At 31.3% G+C, this 22,571-nt stretch overlaps 1 protein-coding gene across 10 annotated transcripts in view; it reads right to left on the bottom strand.

Moving 5' to 3' along the window:
• The window catches only part of LOC127700055 (IQ motif and SEC7 domain-containing protein 2-like), a 93,872-nt gene that overhangs the window by 38,916 nt on the left and 32,385 nt on the right, over nt 1-22,571 (bottom strand). For 2 of the 10 annotated variants that reach the window (XM_052203510.1, XM_052203515.1), the window contains exon 2: nt 13,281-13,304. The exons of 2 other annotated variants lie outside the window; for them this stretch is intronic. In XM_052203510.1, coding sequence (XP_052059470.1) covers nt 13,281-13,304 — 24 coding nt within the window. Of the gene's footprint in view, nt 1-2,004; nt 2,289-5,320; nt 5,995-8,187; nt 8,251-13,280; nt 13,305-17,261; nt 17,417-20,358; nt 20,711-22,571 lie in introns of those variants that run through there. 6 more of the 10 variants (XM_052203519.1, XM_052203509.1, XM_052203516.1 and 3 more) reach the window with 6 other exon arrangements.

Here is a 22,571-nt window from a genome sequence, read left to right as displayed (position 1 = left end):
GATGTCTTATGGGGAATATTACATAGCTGTCCAATAATACGGTTTTACATATTGTGGAAATAATACAGCTAGTAGTCCGTCTTCTTCCCCTTTTTTTATCCCAGAGACTCAATGCTGAAGGGCAAACGGCTTTCTGATGCAAAATTGATCTGTATGCTTTATGTATTGTTACAAGAACTATAATGAATGAACTGAAATCAATCAAACCAGCATATTGTGGTAGAAATGATGATAAATTCATCATAATTATCAATGGAATTTATATTGGTTTCTATAGCAACTATATTCAATATAAAATCTCCGAAGGTGCTATTACTATTATGGAACATCTGCTAATAAATTCTAAATCAAATGACGGGTGCTGATAAATTGATTTCAAAATCAAATTAGTTACTCCTTAATTCATTTCCTGCAGTGCAACAAGAGACTGCATGAGTCAAGTAGAAAGGAAAACAAATGTTGGGTCTATTTTAAACTAACTATTGCTCATTGTTAAAGACCATAAAATGACCTATTATAGTTGCTTACATCTATGTGATTTGGACTCTGATGGATAGTGGACTCACTGGCAATCATATAACATCTTGAAAATAACAAACAAACTTTTTCCTAAAATGTCTCTCTTTTACCAACTGACCTATCAGACATTTTAATGATGACAATGCATTTTTTATTAACTGAAATCCTTACTTAAATTTAACTTAAATCCATTAAAACTTATAAAAACACAAAAGCCGTAGATCTATATTTTCTGTTTCCTTCCTTATAAGCAGTCAAACTCACGGTAACAAATAACTTGGATTTGTTTTAATCTCTTAGGAAATTATCTTTCTTCTGTTACCAAACCTCTATTTTTCCAAATTTAAAACATATCCTTTCAAATACATAACTAACATACCTGCATAAAATATGTCAACATAATGTCCAACATTTCACTAAATAAATACTGAACATTTTACTTTTCAATTATGAGCAATAATTTTAAATATTAAATCCAAACTCTCTGTGTCAAGTTTGTGCAAACTGAAATTAAAAATATCCCACAAACACTCAATGAAAAAAACTTTTTTTTCAAATCCTCCTTAGCCTAAATTTTCATTTTTAAAGTATTTGAAAATTTGTAAGTGGTCCCTGATCAACAACCTATTGCATGTTAAATGTCTTAATCAAGTCAAAATATATATGTTCATATGTCACACAGGTGTAAATGACATTTGACAAGATTTTTTATTTATGTTGTGGATTTCATTATAATCTTCACCTGAATCCATGTAAATATATCCACGTCCAGTGACCTGAGATAACGTCCCATTACATTTAAACAATCTTTAAACTATAGAGTTCATTTTTTGTTAATTCCAGCTTATGTTTTTTTTTTCTGTCCAGCATTACCTTATAACACTTATGATTTAACTGTCATTCACAGTCACACGAACAGTGGCAAAAATGTCACTCATCTGAGTATCTTATATGACAAATCAAATATGTTAAATATTTTATTCAACTTTAACCAGGCAGAAAATGTCTTCACAAATCTTGAACTACATCATCTCAGTTATATCAATCTTGTCATAAAGTGTCAAAATATATGGACCTCCCAATATAAAACTTTATCAGGGACAATAATCTTTTTGACTGGTCACCTGCTGACTGTTTCCTATTATGGGTGAGATACAAAATTGTAGCTGCATTGTGCATCAATATACATATGTAGAACATTTTTAGCTAGACAGTAAATCTTTATCTATATAAAAAGACTACATTTTCACAGAAGGATATTTTAAAGACTTGTTGTCTGAAAAAAAGTTTTCAGTTTAAATCAACACACTTTTTTTGTACAATCCATTTGTTATTACAAACAGGACCACCATGAAAATCAAAATTTTTAATCCTCAACTTTATCACCTCAAAATTTTTAATCCTCAACTTTATCACCATGAAAATCAAAATTTTTAATCCTCAACTTTATCATATTTAACATCAAAATTGCATTATTTTGCTTACCTGATGAAGTTAACTATCTCATTGTATAACTCCATTTAATCTGTATCATTAAAATCCCCCTATTATTATCTGGAAATGTCAAAGATGTCAAAAACTATTTCAACTTGATGTGACAACAAAATAACTCAGTCCTGTCTCAGCAATACACAGACTTAAACATCATGTTCCAATGTTCATGACAATGCATGCAGAGGGTAATTAACGGAAACACCTGACCAGTCACCTAAAGGAAGATGACATCTTTTAACCTTTAAAGGTTTCAAAACATGTTTTCCTCATCACTGTTTCAAATGTGTACATCACCAAAATAAATACATGAACAGTCACATCTACTTTACGTGTACATGTATATTTTATCAGTTATATAAAGTACTTAAGTTAGGTTTTTTTTTTCAAGGTAAAGGTTCATCCATAAGTGTGCATCCAACAGAGTAAAATAGTAATACATATTAACCATATGAAAATAAGAAGATGTGGTATGATTGCCAATGAGACAACTCTCTACAAGAGACCAAATGACACATGTCAACATATTTAATATTTTAGAGAATTTACTAAAAATTTACTTTACAAAAATCTGTAAAAATGGCACATGGGAAACTAGTCTAGACTAAAAAAAAACACTATTTTCAACCATAAAAATAGAGTATCTTACCTTATATTATTTCAATGTGTCAAATCCCAAATATGATTATTAATCAATTACATATATTCCAACAATCTATAAAAAATATTATCAGGTGGTATGGTCTGACAGAATGTTTCACTGTTTCTATTTGTCAAATTAAATCCAATCTACTTTAAATTCCAGGTTTAACCATAGAATTCTTCACCCATATAAAACCAGTAAATCAGATTTGAAACAAACTGCATTAAGTCAATTATCCGACTACAATGAGAGCCAAGAGGATTAGATTTGTCCCCATTCTGCTGTGGTAAATATATACTTAGGATTAGATTGGTCCCATATTCCTGCGGTAATTAATCGTACAGTCTACTGTCTGTGATTGCAAGCGACCTACTGTTGTTTACTAGTGTCTAGTCAGTGTTCATTAGTCCAGCAACACCATCCTTTCTACAAGTCAGATTTGATCCTTGGTGAAAGGACACAAACTTAAAATGTCCTACGCCCAACTAAGAATATACCTGGTATCCTTTGAAATTTTGCCTTGTTTTAAGTAAACTTGAAGGTATTCAGACTTCACTGCACTAGACCAAACTGTATTTGATTGAATATTAGTTAACAGTCATTCATACTGATTTTGTTTTTTAGCTTTTTATCCTCATTCATGTCATATATGCAAACAAGAATTTGGGATTTTTCCTATGAAATCCACAGACCATCACAGATTTAGATAAGTAAATTTAGTTCAGCACTACCAGCGACAAGGATCATACACAAAATAGCAAACAATTATTATCAAACTTTGTAAGCTTGTTTAGTACTTTTTTCCAAGTTCATTCCTGTTAAATATGAAGTTACTGTTTCATGCATATTACATGTAAACATTGGCTCCACTGAGACAACATGTACCACCCCCTGCCAAACCTGAACACAATATACCCTAATCTATTTGATAGTTGAATGTTAGATTATAGCTAATTGGTAGTTGTTAAACTGACTGGTACCAGTTTTCTTCATGACTCCAGGGTGTGATTGATGGATCAAAGGACCAGAAAACATGCCAAATATACCTGGGGACATGCTTCTTTTGATTGATTTTGCAGATTAACGTGTTTACAAAACAGGTCAATATTTTAAAAATAAATCACCTGGCTATGATTTTGTACCTTGACAAGCTATAAAACTGCCAGTGTGATACCAAAATAAGTCTAGCAAAAAATGTCACCAAAATGTCTGTACAACCGACCAATTGAATTATATTTTTCTGTTCCAGCTTAAATAATAAACCAAAATGCAAAAATCACCTATAAAAAGAAACAACTAACAAGTCCTATGAGACTGTTACCAATCCCCCAACCCTGGACCCAGATTATAGTTGGGTTTGTATTTCTCAATCTAGGTTTAATGATAATTCTTTTTATTTTCACTGTCTATCCTTTTTTTTCAACCCATGGTAACCTCTTACTTTTCTGCACCGTTGAAGGTCATAAAAAACCCTTTTACATTATTCCTTGCATGAAATGTTCTGGTTCTAGATTCTTGACAGCTGAACTATGAATTATTTTGTAGATTTGTTAGAAATATACGAAAGTCACCTTCAAAGTCAATGACAGGTATACGTACTTCCTATTATAATAGTAAATATGTTTTGATTTGTTTTTATAAGACAAATCCATCAAATTCCAAATGTAAATACATCATAAAACAAATAAATATATCTATACCATAAAAGGGCAAGCGGTAAGAAAATGCAAATGATGTTCACCATCACCTCATTCATACTTCAGTAACAAGTCACAAGATAGTCATGCAACACGTACACGATTTTCACAACTGTCGATCATGAAACATTTACATGTTTATAACCTCTACATAACTCACTGTGTTTGGGACAAATGCATCCAAATAGCCAAAATAACATATAAAATCCTGATGAAATTGAGATTGTGATTTTAATAAAATTCAAATTCAGCAGAGAGTGACAATTGATACATTAAAATCTGTCTTAACAGAACCCCTTGGTGCTGAGAACTTGAAGAATAAAGGAGTAATGTGTGTGTGGGCTGCGGTGGTTTATATGGTCATCGAGACAGCAATCCAACAATTTAAAAAAAAAAACGTTGTTGGTTTTAATTCAAGACAGCTGTTTGGCTCATTCAGGTTTAATTACTGTATAATAACCACTGTATATGTCCTGATGCACAAGTCCAGTGAGTTCAGACATTTTACAGTTAACACAGGGTTCGGTTTAGTCTAGTTGCACTTGATCAAACATTTTAAATCTGCACATTTCTTTCTGTTATTGTCTGATTTGGAGATACCTCTATAAGTTTGAAAGCAGAACCTTATTATCCCAAACCAAGTTGTCCACACCAGCTTAAAATTTAAAATGAAAAAAATACTTATTTATATTAGACTTACAAAATTCTATTCCTTTCAAATGCATTATCTGGGCATTATGTGTTATCAAGTTTATCAGTGTAAAATGAAAACAAAATAAATAATCAACTGCCACAATAATGTGTATGATTGACAAATCATGTTGCACCTGACATGGAAATCAGCTTTTAATACACACCCCCATCTTACAAATTAGGAAAAATGTCACGTAATGTTATTCAAAGAAAAAAACGTAATAGACGATTTAGATCTTGCTGGAAGCATTTTCCACGAAATTAACAACATACATACCTTTTGCTGGCACATCTCTGTCTAAGTAAACGAGTTTGGTCCATTCTATGACGATGATACTTAACACAAGATGAATCTTCATTAATTTTACTTCATGTTTGGATTGCCGCATGTGACTCACTTCCCTCATTTACGACAAAATTCAAGTATACGAGGACACAATGTTAACTGTTACAAGTTGATAAGTATATATGTATTCAATTGGATAAATTTATGTGAAATTCTCCATTGAATTTCGTTTCCTGACACAGATATCAACCACAATCTTTATTTTTGCTGATGAGATTTAACGTTCAAATGTCTCGTTTCGTAACATACAATTAAGAAAAACCAACAGCAACGCAAACAAACATGCATTTGTAAACAGTACAAAGAATAATATCTAAATGTTTGTCTTCCTCATCATATAGTTTATGCAAATTTTCAATTAAAACAATCAATTCCTTCAACAGGCTCTCTGTCCCATGTTTTTACCACAGACATTCAAACAGTACAGAGCTCTATAAAAATCTATCATCACCATAATTTTTCTCCAATAATCAATACTGATACCAACTATGTAAAATCGGTTTTTCACAAACAGAATTCCTCAGGAGAAATGGCAAGCCAATCGCTGTACTATCTGACATCTACTTTTCTGTTTAAACAGTTTTACTAAGTGGTTTTGATCTTACATTGGCATAGAACACTAGAATAGCGAAGTAAGAACCAAACAGAGTGATCAGTCCTTTTTTCCATCAGTAATTTCACAAAATGAATTACATAACAGAATCAATACACCATGATGCCAATGTAATTAACTATAACACTATATCTATCAATTATTTTCTAAGTACTTAACGTACATTAAATAAAAGTAATACAATTACAGACTTTGTTAAGCTTATTCCATAATCATGAATTTATTCATTCTCCGTTGATTACGGAGATAATATTAAATCCCGTAATGAACATTTTATAATGTACATTCTGTGCGTAATAAAATTAAAACGTATAAAGCTATCAAATGATATCAAAGGATTCTGACGGATATTTTGCCAAAACTTGATGAATAATTAATTGAGGCATACTTTTTTTCATCTATGATAAATAAAAAAAGAAATCATTAGATTTTGCCCTAAAACATATACACACGCTATTTTACACTAAGTAATATCTTTTATTCATCTAAACAGCATCATCTCTCATCATCAACAATGTCACAGTTGCCAATTTTTTTATGATCATAATGGTCTCATAACTCTTTATTGAAGTAGTCTATTGTGCCATCATTTTTTTTACACTATTATGCCATTATTTTTTTTACACTATAATGCCATCAGTTTTTTTACACTATTATGCCATCAGTTTTTTTACACTATTGTGCCATCGTTTTTTTACACTATTATGCCATCAGTTTTTTTAAAACTATTATGCCATTGTTTTTTTTACACTATTATGCAATCAGTTTTTTTACACTATTATGCCATCAGTTTTTTTACAAACTACTCATCTACTGTGATGCCAACATTTACTTGAAGAGCTTCATCGTCATTACTGATACAAGAAAGTGAGGTATTTACTGCAGTAATTTATTTTGCCATACAACAAGACGTGTATCAAAGATCTATACAACTCTTACTACAAGAGAATGCTGTGTCAAAGACATAAACACAGAAGAAGTGTTATTTTCTGTCATCTTAATATAGACTTTGCCGTTTGTAGAACATATAAAAATCATTTTATATATAATACATGTAATGTATATAAAAATTTACATGTGCAACTTAATTTCAAACTAAATTTTATATAAATTTACTTGTAGGTATTCATTCAGCAGCTAACTTTCATAGTGATTCATGAAAAAATTTGGGTTGTGGAATATTTGCAATTTTTTTTCATTACAATTTGTATAAATTTCTTATCTATATAAAATATTTATTCTTTTTGTATCGAAAATGTATTTTAACAAATAGCTCTTCAAATATGCATGACTACAAATTATCATGCCCATAACCTCTTTGAAAAGGCTTAGAAATCAATAAACTGACAATTTCATAAACTGAATATCTCCTTCATATTTTTCCTAGAAGAGTTTTTCAATGACCTCATCCAAATTAGGATAAATATCATCGATTAAATATCTCACAAACTAACAATTATTTATCATAACTGATGCATTATATGGAAGAATTGCAAAAAAATAGAAGATTCCTTGATAATTTTCTCTGATCAAGAACTTATCAATGCAGGGTTGACCTCTCTCGGGATGAAACTGAATAGACGCACCATATGCTCCATAAATAACAGGACAATCATAGAAAGTTATAGACAACCTATAATGAAATTATTGTCATAAGGTTAAAGATTAAGCATTCATTCTGGTTTTTTTTTTTAATTTCATGCATTTATTTCAAATATTAAATACAATTAGGATGTCTAAAGTGTAATTAAGATGTCCCTCTTTTCATAAATAAATAATTGGGTATTACCCACAGAAGGATAATGTAAAACATTTAGATGACAATCTCTACAAAAGTGCTCATTCAAACTTGCTGAATTAAATTTCATTACATAATTTGCTTTTTGATCAAACACCCCCCTTCCCTGCAATCCATTAGAAAAGAACAATTCAATAGACAGTCTCCAAACCATTTAAATATATTTAGAGGCAAGCTAATAAAAATTTCAAAATTTTTTGCTAAAATCTCATATCTCTAACACCCTAAACTCCTATCAGCAATTTTTATTATAATAAATTGTTTCTCAGCTGCTGTATCTGTTGAATCTCAAAACTAAATTAAATTTTCTTTTTCCATTATCAAACAATCAAAGATTCTTGATGAAGCGCCATCACAGACACCAAAGGAACAAGAAAAAATGCTTACCATTAATGAAGTGAATTAAAGATTCCATGGCCTTGCAGTCAGTACCTACAGAACGACTATTTAGATCTCACAAGATATACACCTGGAGCATGTATATATAGATATACAATCAGTACAAAATAATTACAGGATCACTGCATTTCTCATCCAATTGTTAACAATCTCAATTTTCTTTTCTGAAGGTCATGATTAGAAAAGAAGTGAAGAAAAACAGTTGATTGATGTAGAAATTGAGTTCCTTTCCTTTGAAAATTCTAATTATAATGACCAAAAATACAACGTTTACATGAAGAAATGTTTATTGCTGTCCTTCATCATGCAGTTTTTTTTCCTGATTTCTTTTGAAAATGTTTAATCATTACAAAATTTAATGCTAAAATCTTCTTGGCTCAAAAACCAATCTTGAAAAAGAGATTCAGTGAATAAATTTCAACATACAATTACTTTCTTATCTTATAGAGGAAAATGAACACTATAATAATCCATCACTGATAATTCCACGGACTTATATTTACCAGAAATACAAACCTACTTCTCCATTTCCTATTCCAACAGTCTATACAAACTACGAGTGTTACATTTCTCCTGGTGGAAACTAAAATGTGCAGATTGCATGTAGAATTCAAATTAATTTTGGTAAGTTCACGGTTCAAATGAGACAGGTGAAAAAGCAATACATTATGCTAATTTTAGGTAATTGTGGTTAAAACTCCTATAATTTAAATAATTATCTTGTCAATGCCATCAAACCAACAAATATTATCTCCCTTTAAAAAAAAGAAATCTGCAGATGATGGCATTATATTCATAGCTTTTCAAGACTTTAAGAAAAGTCAAGCTTGTGTTATAGAAGTTAAGTTTTTCTTGTATTATTTAAAGAGCCCTTTAAAAAATCACCGGTATGAAATTTTGATGACTATCACACAATGACTGAATATGTTTTGTTTCAGAAAGGAAGATATTTCCTGTAAGCATACCACACCCAATGAACCAACCGTAACCTATATTGATTCCATTTTCTAAAGCATTGCCACAAAGACACTTTACTGGACTGTAAACTTACTTGTCTAGCAGATATCTGATCTCAATGAACATAATCACTTATACATTTCATAAAGCCTGAAAGCATAAGAAATTGGAAGTTCTGGCTGCTCAGGACTGCTCTGAAATCACTATTTGTGAACATTTGTTTTTCTAATTATGTGGTCTCCTAGTTAAGAGTTATCATCCTTGATTAATGGAGATCTTGGCTTTAATTCCCATTTGGATTAAACCAAAAACTTTAAGAAAAATTTTCCGTATTACATAGTTGTAAAAAGTTGATGTCAACACACCCTGTACAATAAGTACATATGTAATGTGAAACATGCGCATTTTTGCCATCATGACACTGCTGGGGTGATAATTGCACATGATTAAAGCCTACATCAATGGCTTTAGTTATAGATTTCTCTTACATCATCTATGGAGTCTTTAACTGGGGTAGTTGGACAACAGAATGCCTAAAGTGGCTGTCAGATGTCAGAGCAATCTTTTCCACTAGAATAGCTTTGGCATACTTTATTTGAGATCCATTGAATATAGGCATACAGTTTAATATAATCTTCCCCCAATTTTCTCCTCCCAAAAATTTTTGTCAAATTATCCTTCTGGACTTCAAAGTACCAATATTTGAAAATATCCACAGAAGTAATTTCATTTCAATGAAACAATCAATTTGTTTATGAGTTAAGTCGTAAAAAATGTTATAGCTTAACCTGTTCTAAAAGTATTTAGCCATAAATATAGCTTACAATATTACTTACATATTTAAACCCATCTCAAAGTTACTTAATAATATACCATTATGTTCAAATCTTACGATTTCAAAATCAAACATTTACAGTACAGATGCACTGAACAAACCCCTCCCCCCACTGATTCACCTTTTTCCTATCTGTCAATCACCTGATCACCCAGCATTGTTTGCCCTATGCAACACAACAGGTACACAAGGAAGGGCATTGATTGTTTGATATTAATAATTTTTATGAGGAGGTTATCATTTGCGGGGTACTGACCCTATAGTTATTAATTATCCAGGGTCTTGCCCTTAAATATATTTAAACAACATGAATCACAAGTACTTCTGAATAAATACTGGGAAAGGTCGATAGACCTATTTTGGCCCTCTCACCTGGTTGACGATTCCTTCATATAAATACTATTTATGGAATATAAATTTCTTTTTAGTTGTACTTTTTCAAAACCACATCAAATGTGTAAAATTTTTAATTGAAGTTTAAAAAGTTTAAAGATTAAAGTAATTCCTAAACATAAACAAGCAATTCAAATTGTGCTAGGATTAGGAAGTATTAAGTGTTTGGTTAAACTTTCAAAATGGAAAAAATTAAGGCCTCAAAACTCAACTTTCCTTTTCATCTGTACATGAGCATTCAACCCAAATAATCCAGTCCCTCCCCGTGATCGACTCTCCCACTTGCGAGGGCCAAAACTCTTTATACGATAAAAGCATGTCACGAATCCAGGATTTTGATTGGTGCTTTCTGTGAGAGAGAGCCAATCAGCTAATAGCTTAATGTTATCGAGATAGGTAAATCCAGAGCTAATTCCGAATGATTATTTGACGATTTTTAATTGACTAAGCCTTCAGGCGTTAATGTAGCCATCGTACAGCAGCGGAAAATAACGACTGAATTATTCGGGTTAATGAGCATTGGATATATTACAAAATTTGGCAAATTTTTTTTTCCAAAAGCATTTAGCTTTAGAAAACAGCATCAGAGATGATGATGATTAGCATGGCTGCAAAATGATGGTATTTCTGTTAACTTATCTATAGGAACCAAACTTGAAAGGGAAAGTATAATGAAATGCATGCAATATTTTTAACACATCAATAATGCTCTACAAGAAACCAAGTCAAAATTTTAGAAAATATTCCATTTTCATTTTAAAGTGAAATCTACATGAAAAATATAAATAAGGTTATTTGATATATTGAGGAATATTATGATGAACAGTATATAATATTGTAAGGGACAATATTTATAGCACTAATTATCCTTTTATAATATATAGTACTAAACATTTCAGCAATTTTGAGGATATTAACTTCATCCAATTCCTGCAGCTCTCAGGTGCCTGCCAATTAATAAAGATGCAATGTCCATTTCCTTCATCTACTTTATCGCTCAGTTTGCATGCATGCAATTATCATACTATAACCTACCTTAAGTGCATACAAAATTTTAAGGAGAAAGTTTATAATACAATATCGGCCAAGATGCATTATTTTTAGCTCATCAAAAATATGGTTTAAGAAAACCAGTCAAGATACATGATTGTGTATCTGTAAATAATGCATTGACTTGTAAATGTGAATTTGATGCCACAACAAAGATGAAAGTGTTCGTGGCATTTCAGTAACATCAATATCAGTTCTTAAAGAAGCGCAAATTGAGAAATCATTGATTCCATTCCAATGAGATTATCGCCTGCATTGACTGAGAACTCTATTTTTCTTAATCTATACTTGGCATTTACCAGTCCAACCAAACATTTCCTATTCCTTCTTGATTCCACTATTCCATGCAACAGCTAAATAAAATTACATTTGAGAGAACTATTCAACAGAATTCATCATCAAAAGATATGATTTGCACATTTTCTTGCTATGGCATTTGTACCATAAATAGTAAAATTATAGTTTCATGTTATCCATTATATAGAGATTGCCTTTTGTCTCCATGTTTAAATATTGACATTTTTTATTCTTTTAAAACACTTACCATTTACTTGTAGCCTGTAATGTATAGAGCAAGCAGACTTATGTCCAAGTTATCTAATCTACAATGTAATTAGGCTACTAGTATATCCTGGTCAACTTAATGTCCACTTGTTTTGTTAAAAACATCCTGTTTGACAGCTTCTTCAAAGGTTTTTAGGCTTAAGTCTGATTTTTCACTAAAATTATTTAACCTCTTTCATGACAGGCAGTTGACTGCCATAACTTTACCTCATGTTTGGTCAAAATTACGCAACCGAACAGCTTTTGAAAAGCTTTAACTGAAACTCTATCTGTCCTGATTCTAATTGGACAAGACAGCTTGAAAAACAAATTCCACACCTTTAGGAAAAAATATCATATACTTCAAATTTGCAAGCATGTGCACAGATGAAATTTAAAACCCTGTTTACATCTTTAGATATTTGGTGTCAATCTAAACACATGTCCAGATTATTTCTGCCCTGATCAACACAAGCCATAAATCTAATTCTTATATCTCAACAAGCATGATCAATTAATTACCTACATCAAAGGGATTTATTATAGTGAACATAAATAAGTGTTAATTGGTAACACCTATCTATATGACATTACAGGTTAATTGTCGTATCAGAGATACAGTTATACATACATTTATTCATTTTATCAAGTACCTTTAAAGCTTAAACAGTTTGAAAAATTATGTTTATACAAACATTAACACTTAGAATTCCTTCTTTTGATCTTCTTTCCAAGTTTTTTTTTCTTCTAAAGAAATGAAGGCAAGAAAAAAAGGTATTGGAGACACATTCCCCATTTCCATTCTCAATTTTATTGGAGAATCTTGTTTTTCTTATTTATTACTTGAGCATTATTTTGTAAAATTATTGTTTCAGCCATGATAGATTGAAAAATATTTCCTTGTATGGAAAGGATATCCACCTACTTAAAACAAAGAGATTTAGAAGAAAACATTAATTCAGTTTCCATGGATCAAATCTTAAGTTTAATCTTCATTAATCCCAATAAAAAATACATCTCCACTCTTACATCCATTAATTGCTAAAAGAATAGTGCTAAATAAATCGGAGAATGAAAAAGGCAATTTTTAAAGAATATATAATAGGAAAAGACAAACTGTAGCAGGAGAGAAATTTGTTCTGAACATGCTGAAAGTTCACCTTAAAAATAATCATAAATAATGAAAATTATAATAATCTATCTTCTAAAATGATCTGCATGCAACAAAAAAAAAAGTGTGGGAATAACCAAGAACGAAAAAAAATATAAAAATCCTGATTATTTACACTTAAAGCCTACTCACCTAAAACCCCTCCTGTTTGCATAGCTACAAAAATAATTCAAAACTATGGTCAAAATCAAACAACAAAATCATTAGCAAGGTGAACCAACCACATACTCGATGACCTGACCACATTGTTTGCAAAGAATCATCACTTGAAGGCGTAAACAGTCCTGGGTAACAGTTGCAATGAGAAAGGTGTTACAGGCCACAGATCAAACATAAAAATAAAGGGACAGGTGAAAATTCAATATCCCTGTTGTTTTACTGTAGCTAATTCAATTAGATTCTCATTTCATGGTACATGAAGTAACAATTGCAATCTGATTGTCCTTTGTAAAACTGATACCCATAAATCATACATGATTCCTTTCTGTATATACCCCATGTTGTTTTGCTGAAGTCCTTCAATTTTATTTCATTTTTAGGATCCATGATGCTACATACTAATTGTCCATTAATGAAGAACTGATACCCGTAAATCACCCCCAAGGTCATTACTATTGTCAGGAGTTATGTCCCTTTTTAATACTTTTCCAGCCCACATGATAGCAGTCAATAAAGCTGACTGGCAGGCAATAAACGGAATGTAAAATGCTAATTTCTTATGTTACAATAATGAGGAATATAAAAACAATCCTAATTAGCTTGAGTCCCTAGATGGAAACAGTGTCAGTCAATTAGTGTGTTCTGAAATGTTCTTTATATACCGGTATATATATCTTTATTCCGGTATATATATCTTTATTCCGACAAACCTTCGTCAATACAATGGTATACAGAAGTTACGTGTAATAAATAGTACAGTTATAAACTATTTTACAATAACGAGGAATATAAAAACAATCCCAATTAGCTTGAGTCCCTAGATGGAAACAACGTCAGTCAATTAGTGTGTTCTGAAATGTTCAGAGACCTACATTTTTTTTTATTTGAAGAACAAAAAGATCACAGAAAAAGGCCTTAGGGCATATGGTATCTGTTGCAAATGGCTAGCAGAAAATTGTTACAAAATAACTATTAAATTCAGAATTCTAGGCAAAATGAGTGATAATGATATTAGAATATTTCTTTTATCCAAAACATGTACACAGTTTCAATACTACTTGATAGAAATAACACAGTAAGTCTATAAATAACCTAATCCAGGAGATCTTTTAGTTGCTGATTATATAATATCCACAATTGCTAATTGGAAATTCATCAATCAAAAACCATTGCTTACATCTCAGCAATAAACTCCCTCTAAAAACTATTATAGATGAACTTGAAGAACAAAAAAACATTAATATCAAAAACACATGTATTACAGTCTTACCAAGTTAAACTCTTAAAGAATGATTTCATTTCATGTATGCTCCACTCATATCCAATTTGAAAGTAACAATTTCATAGTGTTCTAATAAATCACTTTAATTTCCCCGACACCTAACCACCTCATGTACACCTTAACCAACTTTACAAAACCAAACAAAACCATCAATTTTCATTCTCAATTAACTTTTAATTTTTAATTTTCTGACTATTGTCCAGTGAATACAATATTTTCATAAGGATGGTTGGCCTCTCCCTATTTAGGTACATTTTATTATTGTCCATGAATAAAGAACTACACAGGCAATTGACAAGTTACAAAAGAAATAAACATCTCAATTAAAAATCAAATTTCCACAGTGTTTAGTGACAGGTTGCGAATTATTGAAAACGACATGGATATCAATCTTTTTAAAAAATTCATAGTTGTCAAGTTTCTAATTTTTTACTTATGTAAAATAATAAAATTTCCATAAATATGACCACATTCCCCTTATTTTGAACTTAATTCTAGTACATTTCAAACAATAATTTGAAAGATTAAGATCAAATTTAAATTTATGAATAACAATGATAGTCTTACAATTTTCAACTTTCAAATATTATGGCATAAAAACATGCATAAATTGCTTTCAAATATGAACTTTCTGAATGCACAGGTTGAAAATAACAAAATTGAAGCATATTTATAGGTCAAAGTTTAAAACCATGTTGAAGTTGAAGTTTAAAGTGCTGAATATGTCAAATTTATAAGCCAGCTTAAAAGCGTTGAAATTGTAAAATTTAGTTCAATAATGAGGACCAATCTAATTGTTTTCATCATTATCTAAAGATTAGCTGAGACACTTAAACATGGTTAGAGATCCTTCTTGGGTTACAGGCAGTTCAAACGGAAAGATTCAGCTAATGATGAGTTTAACTTCCAGTCAAAGACTGCCTGGGCTGAACAGGCTCACAATTATTTTGGAAAACTGAATTTGTAGTACATGTATATGAAATATGCATATTCAATTGTAAGTCTGAACAACCATTTATTTTCTTTGAAAAAAAACTGTGACCTTAGTAACTTTTCATGCTTCATCAATTTTGCATTGACTCTATAAATGTTCATTTGAAATAAAGTGAAATCTGTAATATGCCTATAAAGCTGCTTAAAACTTCATCAAAATCAAAAGTTAATGTCACCAAATAATAAGAAAAAAGACCCAACAACTGACAGACTCAGTACATACTTGACAAGCCATTATATCAAAATCAACGAAAACTTACATTTGAGAAAGTGCTAAGACAACAGGATTTATAAATTATATCACAAGTAATCCTTAAATCTCTCAAGAGTGTATTTAGGTCACCTTTTATACTTGTTTAATTGCATCCTTAAAAGTCCACTTGACTTCCAAGTGATTTCTGAGCGAAAACAATATTCTTATTGGTTAGACAACTGCAAAGTTCAGAATAACAATATCATCAACTTGTTATGAAAAATTATATGCAAATTGACGTCAAAGGACTGGTACCGAGTGTTCCTTTCATTACATAAATATGATACATCGCACTGGAAATTAATTAATGAAATTTAACACAAGTATTTTGTTTTACAGAAGAACTCTGTACCATTATGTAACAATACTCTTTAGAGATTAAAGTACAAATTCCATTTTAATCACACACTTCCAACTGCTGTCTCTGAACAAAAACTTATGTATATTTCCCTTAGAAAAAAAAAGTTTTCTATGCATGTTTTTTCTTTCTCGGCACTAAGTTACAAATCATAAATCAACTATTTACAAAACTTTGAATTTTTCAAAATACTGTACAAAGGATTTTCTACCCCAGGAATAGATTACCTTAGCTATATTTGGCAAAACCTTTCAGAATTTCGAGTCCTCAATTGCTTTTCAAATTTGTATTTTGTTTGGTCTTTTTTAACTTCTTTGACTTGAAGGTCACTGATGAGTCTGTGTATGGCGTACAAAATTTTAATCCTGGTATCTATGATGAGTATATTTACATTAAATTGTTTATACTTTTGTTGGTAACTTATCAAACTTATTTACATATTGTTCACCCCGTCCCTAAATTTATCATGTACAACCATTTTAGGGACTTTAATTCATCAGTTAAGACTGAAATGCTAGCAAACCAAAAGAAATCAATATCAAGGGAGTCTGAAAAAAAAAGGTTCAAATTTTTGGCCTTCATTGAAATAACTTTCTACAAAAATTTCTGATCTTTGATCCGTTCAACCAATTCAACAAATACTTGTAAGGTCTAAAACAATACAGGCCCTTCACTATAGTAGTTAGGATGAAAATGAAGATTTGTAGATCGACAAAATTTCTTTTCATGTATTTCTCTTGAAACTAAAAACAGATATCAGGCAGTACAAGGTATTTCAAACCTTTCAAAATATATTTTTCTAAAGACAATTGGAACTCCTTTTTTACAGTAATAAAACATTCAGCTAAAACAAATATCTGTAAATAGTATTTTTTCATTAATTGGCATCATTTTTGTAGTTTATGACTTCAATAGACTTATATCCCTGACATTTCACAGCTATCTTTACCCAACTTAAACATTACAAGCAAATCTGACATGTTTCCCTCCTGTAAAAAATGTCCCCACAACAGTAAATATTAAAGAAAGAAAAAAAAACAAGCAAATAATTGATCCTAGTGGACCTACCTTTCATTGTCTATAATAGGGCTCCACATCATAAAAGCCATGTTCCTGTATTGAAATTAACTTTTAAACTTTCTAATCAAAATGATGACAGGTGTATTATATATGATACAATCTATTATCATTCAAATCATATCAGTTTACACGTTTTGAATTCCAGTGTGACAAAAGGGGAATAACTCTTACTCCCATAGACATCAAAGAGCAACTTTAAATAACAAAATTATCAGACATTTTTCTCAACCAAATATTTATTCAGCCTATAATTCATTTTCTTTTTATTGGCAATGATATAAATGCATCACATACTTCTTAAATCTGATGTTGAAGAATTTCTTACTTTCAAGCCAAGATAAACTAAAAATCTCAATAAATATCACAGCAAAATATGAAAAAAAATTGTCATACATGTATCTCCAAAACCTTTCAGTTTGAGCAAAAATAACCATCAAATAAATAATAACTTCCTGCACATTAAATATTATGTCATTCAATGTATAGTCAACAAGATTTTTTCCCTATTCTTTGAATGATTGAATAATATAGTATTGTGTTTGTTGAAGAGCTTCTAATCTTTTTGCCAATCCGAATTGACAAAAGAAAAAAAATTCTTTTGAGACCAAGATTATTTTGAGTTCTAAGTTTTCAGAAAGCTTTACATAACAGAATTTTTATTAAATTATGTGTTTGTCAAAATAAATGGTTAAATAAATGGGGAATGTGTCCATGGGACACAGATGATGCCCCTGCTTGCATATAACATTATAAAGGGACATAACTCAAGAACCGTAGAAGTGATGCAACCCAAATTTGTACTTGATCAAAGTTTTGTGGTAATAAGCATTTTGTATAAGTTTCATACAAACTAAAGAAAGAGAACGGAAACAAAAAATTCAGCAATTTTTCCATTTGTAAAGGGGCATAGCTCTAGAACGGTAAAAGTGACGCCACCAAAATTCAAACTTGATCTGTGTTTTGTTGTAATAAGCACTGTGTATAAGATTCATAACATTTGGTTGAGGCAAACTAAGTTAGAGAACGGAAACCAATCTTGGGACAGTCACATACGGATGGACAAGGGTAAAACTTAATGCCCCCTCTGCAACGGCGAGGCATAAAAAGATATTAGAAAGATACAGAGACAACATTCCATCAACTAGGAAATTAACCATAAATAAATCGATTCTTGTTTATGGTTGTTTACTATATTTTGGCTATAACTGGAAGGTCTTCTAGGATGAACTACTATTGTTTATTTGTTCCTCCTAATAGAAGAGCCTTGGAAGCCATGTGATCTAAGAACTGAAAATTCAGAAATTATTGCGAGGTTTTTATTAATGTGAATAATGCAACTTGGTGATTATCGCAATAATAAGAACTCGCATTCTGATATCTTATACATATATCTGTATGCAGATTTTCCTTAAAGGGGCATAACTCCTAGAAAAAAAATTGAACCGTAATTTCCTGTCGATGTGCACATCTTCATAGTATGTCCTTATTATCTACAAAGTTTCATGAAATTCTGTTGTGTGGTTTCAGAGGAGTTGCAATGATAAACTGTTGCAGTAGTATATTTTGGCCAAAATTCTATGTTAAAGGAACATAACTCCTAGAAAAAAAATTGAATCGTAAATTCCTGTCGATATGCACATCTAAATAGTATGTCCTTGTTATCTACAAAGTGTCATGAGATTCTGTTGTACCGTTTCAGAGAAGTTGTGATGACAAAAACAGGACGGACGGACTGACGGGTGAAAAACATTATACCCTCCGCAAATTTCGTTGCGTGGGGTATAACAAGAAAACTTGGATGCAGTGTTCTCCCAAGGGCTTTTTACCATCATGGTAATGTGATGCTATATTGCTTGAATGTGATGCTAACTGAGATTATTATGTTAAAGATTGTGTTATGGATGATGCTATAATTTCTAGAAATAAGATGGTATTTTAAAATTCCCTGTTTACCAGGATGTTATATGAAATTTGTGGGGAGATCACTGGGATGCATGGAATAGTCCATAACAAAATATTTAAGTCCATGAAGATACTTTGATGGTCCAGCACTAAATATAGATGGATGATTACTATGTCCTAATTTTCTAAAGCTGAACAATTTGGGGTCTCAACAGGCTTATCAAGTTGTCTCCCATGTTGGCTCTGTTTTCTCAGGGTGTGGGTAGATTGTGGATAGGAAACCCACAGGTTGTGAAGACTAGTTTCAAATTATGGAAGAAATAATTCTGTTCAGCCCCTGTTGTCTTTTTTAGCAATTTTGTTTAAATGTAAGAGGGTTAGGGGTGTCCACTTATGCCATAGTTTAATAAAATATGCTGTAAAATATTATTTGTTGCTTCCCTGCTGAACTGACAGCATGTTCGGGTAAGAGCAAATTATATGTATAAGAAGGTAACATGCTTCCTATAGTCTTTTACAGCATAAGCTACTTTGTATGGGATAAAAAATCAAGGCATCCCATTAATTCACATAACCCATGTGTAATTGAGATATTAAACATAAACCAACCATAAATAATCAATGATTATTTCTAAACATACTGAAAAAACAAATACTTCAACAAAGACACAGTGTTCTCCCTAGGGCCTTATAGTATCATGGTAAACTACGATGGTATTATATAATTAACTGTCACAGGCAGATTTAAGGGGGAGGGGGCCCAGGCTTCACTTTATGGAGCCTACATTTATGGTAGATGCATAGACTTTTAATGTGTTCCACTTCTAACATTGCCTAGTTTGGAACCCCCATCCCTTTTTCAAAATTCTGGATCCTCATCTGACCGTGATTTTTATGACTATGAAGGTTCACTAGGGTAGCCCAAATCTTAATTTTAAGCTACCCCTCATTCAATTCAAAAATATTATTTTACTATAAAAAAGAAAAAATTTGGAGGTATTAAAAATGTTTCATATTTTTGGCAGTGGAATGAATAGGTTCACAACATTCTAGACTGGAGGTAAATTAGAGCTAATTTTTGTTGACAAACAGTATTATCTTACCACCTTCTTGCTCTTATGTTGTTGGTATGGCTGCTGTTTCATTCATATTTATCCCAAATCACCTTTTTATTTATAAATACCTTGTCTCTGGAACAGTTAGAAATTTTTTCACACATGAGTTTGTCAGAGACTCGCTGTCATCCTCGAAAGCTGGATTACTTTCAATTAAAACAATCTGGGGAATGGTTTCAAATGAAGAAGCAATTTCTGGACCCATGTTATTTACAAACACTTTTTCATCCCAAAAGCCATCACTGTCATAAAGGTCGTCCTGACTTTCACCGTAATATCCACTCCCTTTATCCTTCAGAAAAGAATTAGGACGTCGGCAGAAACATTGCACAATCAAACTACGGACCCAATTAAGGGCCATAACTTCATTCACCACAAGTCAACATTCTACCGTGGAGTAGTTGATTTCCAATATACCTAATCAGGCCAATATCCATGAATGTTACTGAGCAAAAACTCCTAATATATATAATTAATCTAAAAGAAGAATATTCGATACTAAATTTCTCAATGGAAAAATGGCACAAGGCATTGATTTTTCACAACTATTCAATATTCCAGGCAATCCTACAAGTATCATTTTGTATGCTATCAATGTCAGTTTTGTTTGAGCTTAGGCCAAAAACAGATCAACACAAATTCCAGCAGAATACATCACTTTCTCAAACAATATACAAACAATTAAGTATGTATACAATGCCTTGTTAACAGAAATATTAGCAGCTGTTTTCCACGATTTTTCTTTTGAAGACAGTCAGCAAATTACAATATCATTAATAGTAAATGACCACAGCATCTTAAGTAGGTAATCCAGGTGAAAGAACGCAGGTAAATATTTGTTGATTTCAAACATAGAGCTCGTATATTTTTAAGTTTTCAAAGTAAGTCAACAGATAATGACAAAAGAAGATTGCACTATATGAAAACCGGACATCTTACATTTAAAATTAGTGATTTATGGAAACATACACGTACATCTGTCAGAGACATAACATAATCATTTTCGTCACAAGAAAAACAGGTGAGTTGAACAGGTGAAGAACCCTAAGACAAATTATGTGTATTGAAAAACATGCAAGTCATGAATGTTTCAACCGCTCAACCATGACAGGTTTTTGATTAAAAAATTAAGAGAGAATAATTTATGCAAACTTTATAAAAACCGCAAATCATAAATAATTCATAAATTGAGTTTATTTCTACACTTTTGTGCTGACACTGGTGGGAAATGGTAATTAAGGCCTTGGATATCTGTATATCAGTATTTACATGTTGCATGATTGATGAGAAGAAGTACCATACAGGTCAGCACACGAATCTCATACCTGCAGGTGAGCATGTCAGGAAATAATGCCATCCTTCATGTTCTGCAAATTGTCTGATGGATTGGTAGCTTTGATCAATGTTCATCACTGCAATGTTTACATGGTCAGGTCTATTTATAGTGTAACAGCTGAGTAAGCATGTGAGCATGATATCTCTTCCTGAATAATACCACTGTACCAGGCAGGGGAATTGAACCAAGGACCCCTGGCACAGTAAGCCACTGTGATATAGAAATACTCCACTAGTACATCTAATGGATGAATCACAATCATCTTTTATTGAAGCATTTAAACAATTTGTGTCAAATAAAAGAATATTAAGACTGCAAGCTCCACATCATGTGATGTTACCTGTAAATATTGCTTAGCCATTTCCTATTTTTTTTATATTATTAAACTTATCTAAGCTTTTGATTAACATTAAACTCCATTCAAATTTGAAATGTATTAAATTACTGGAAAAAGATCTAACAAGATATGAAGATGCTTAAATCAAGGCAACAACAAATTAATAACAGACAGACAGACAGACAGGAGGACAGATATTAGAGTAGAGCTGTGTAAGAGATAAATTAGTCCTGGTAAAAAGTGTCCGGGCGGACTAATATTACTAGTATAAAAAGTCCATGTTTACAGAATTTACTAGTATATTTAGTCTGATGTCATTAATTTATGTCCCCAGACTAATTTTCTTAGGAATTTATGTCCATGTCATCAAATATTCCTAGATAAACGTCAATATTTAATATAAGAAATCATTTACATGTAAACAATGGAATTTTTAATTCGTATGCTTTAATGTTATTTAACAGTTGTGCATTAATCTTTTAATAAAATTTATGTGCCTAGACAAATTTTCCTAGGAATTAATGTCCAGGTCATTAATTTTCCTAGGTAAAAACGTCAATGTCCTTTATTTCTATGGGAAATTTTGTAATGAAAGAAAAAATTTTCAT

The sequence above is a fragment of the Mytilus californianus genome, unplaced genomic scaffold (assembly GCF_021869535.1).
Source record: "Mytilus californianus isolate M0D057914Y unplaced genomic scaffold, xbMytCali1.0.p SCAF_47, whole genome shotgun sequence".
Taxonomy (NCBI): Eukaryota; Metazoa; Mollusca; class Bivalvia; order Mytilida; family Mytilidae; genus Mytilus; species Mytilus californianus.
This window is presented reverse-complemented; position numbering and strand designations above follow the sequence as displayed.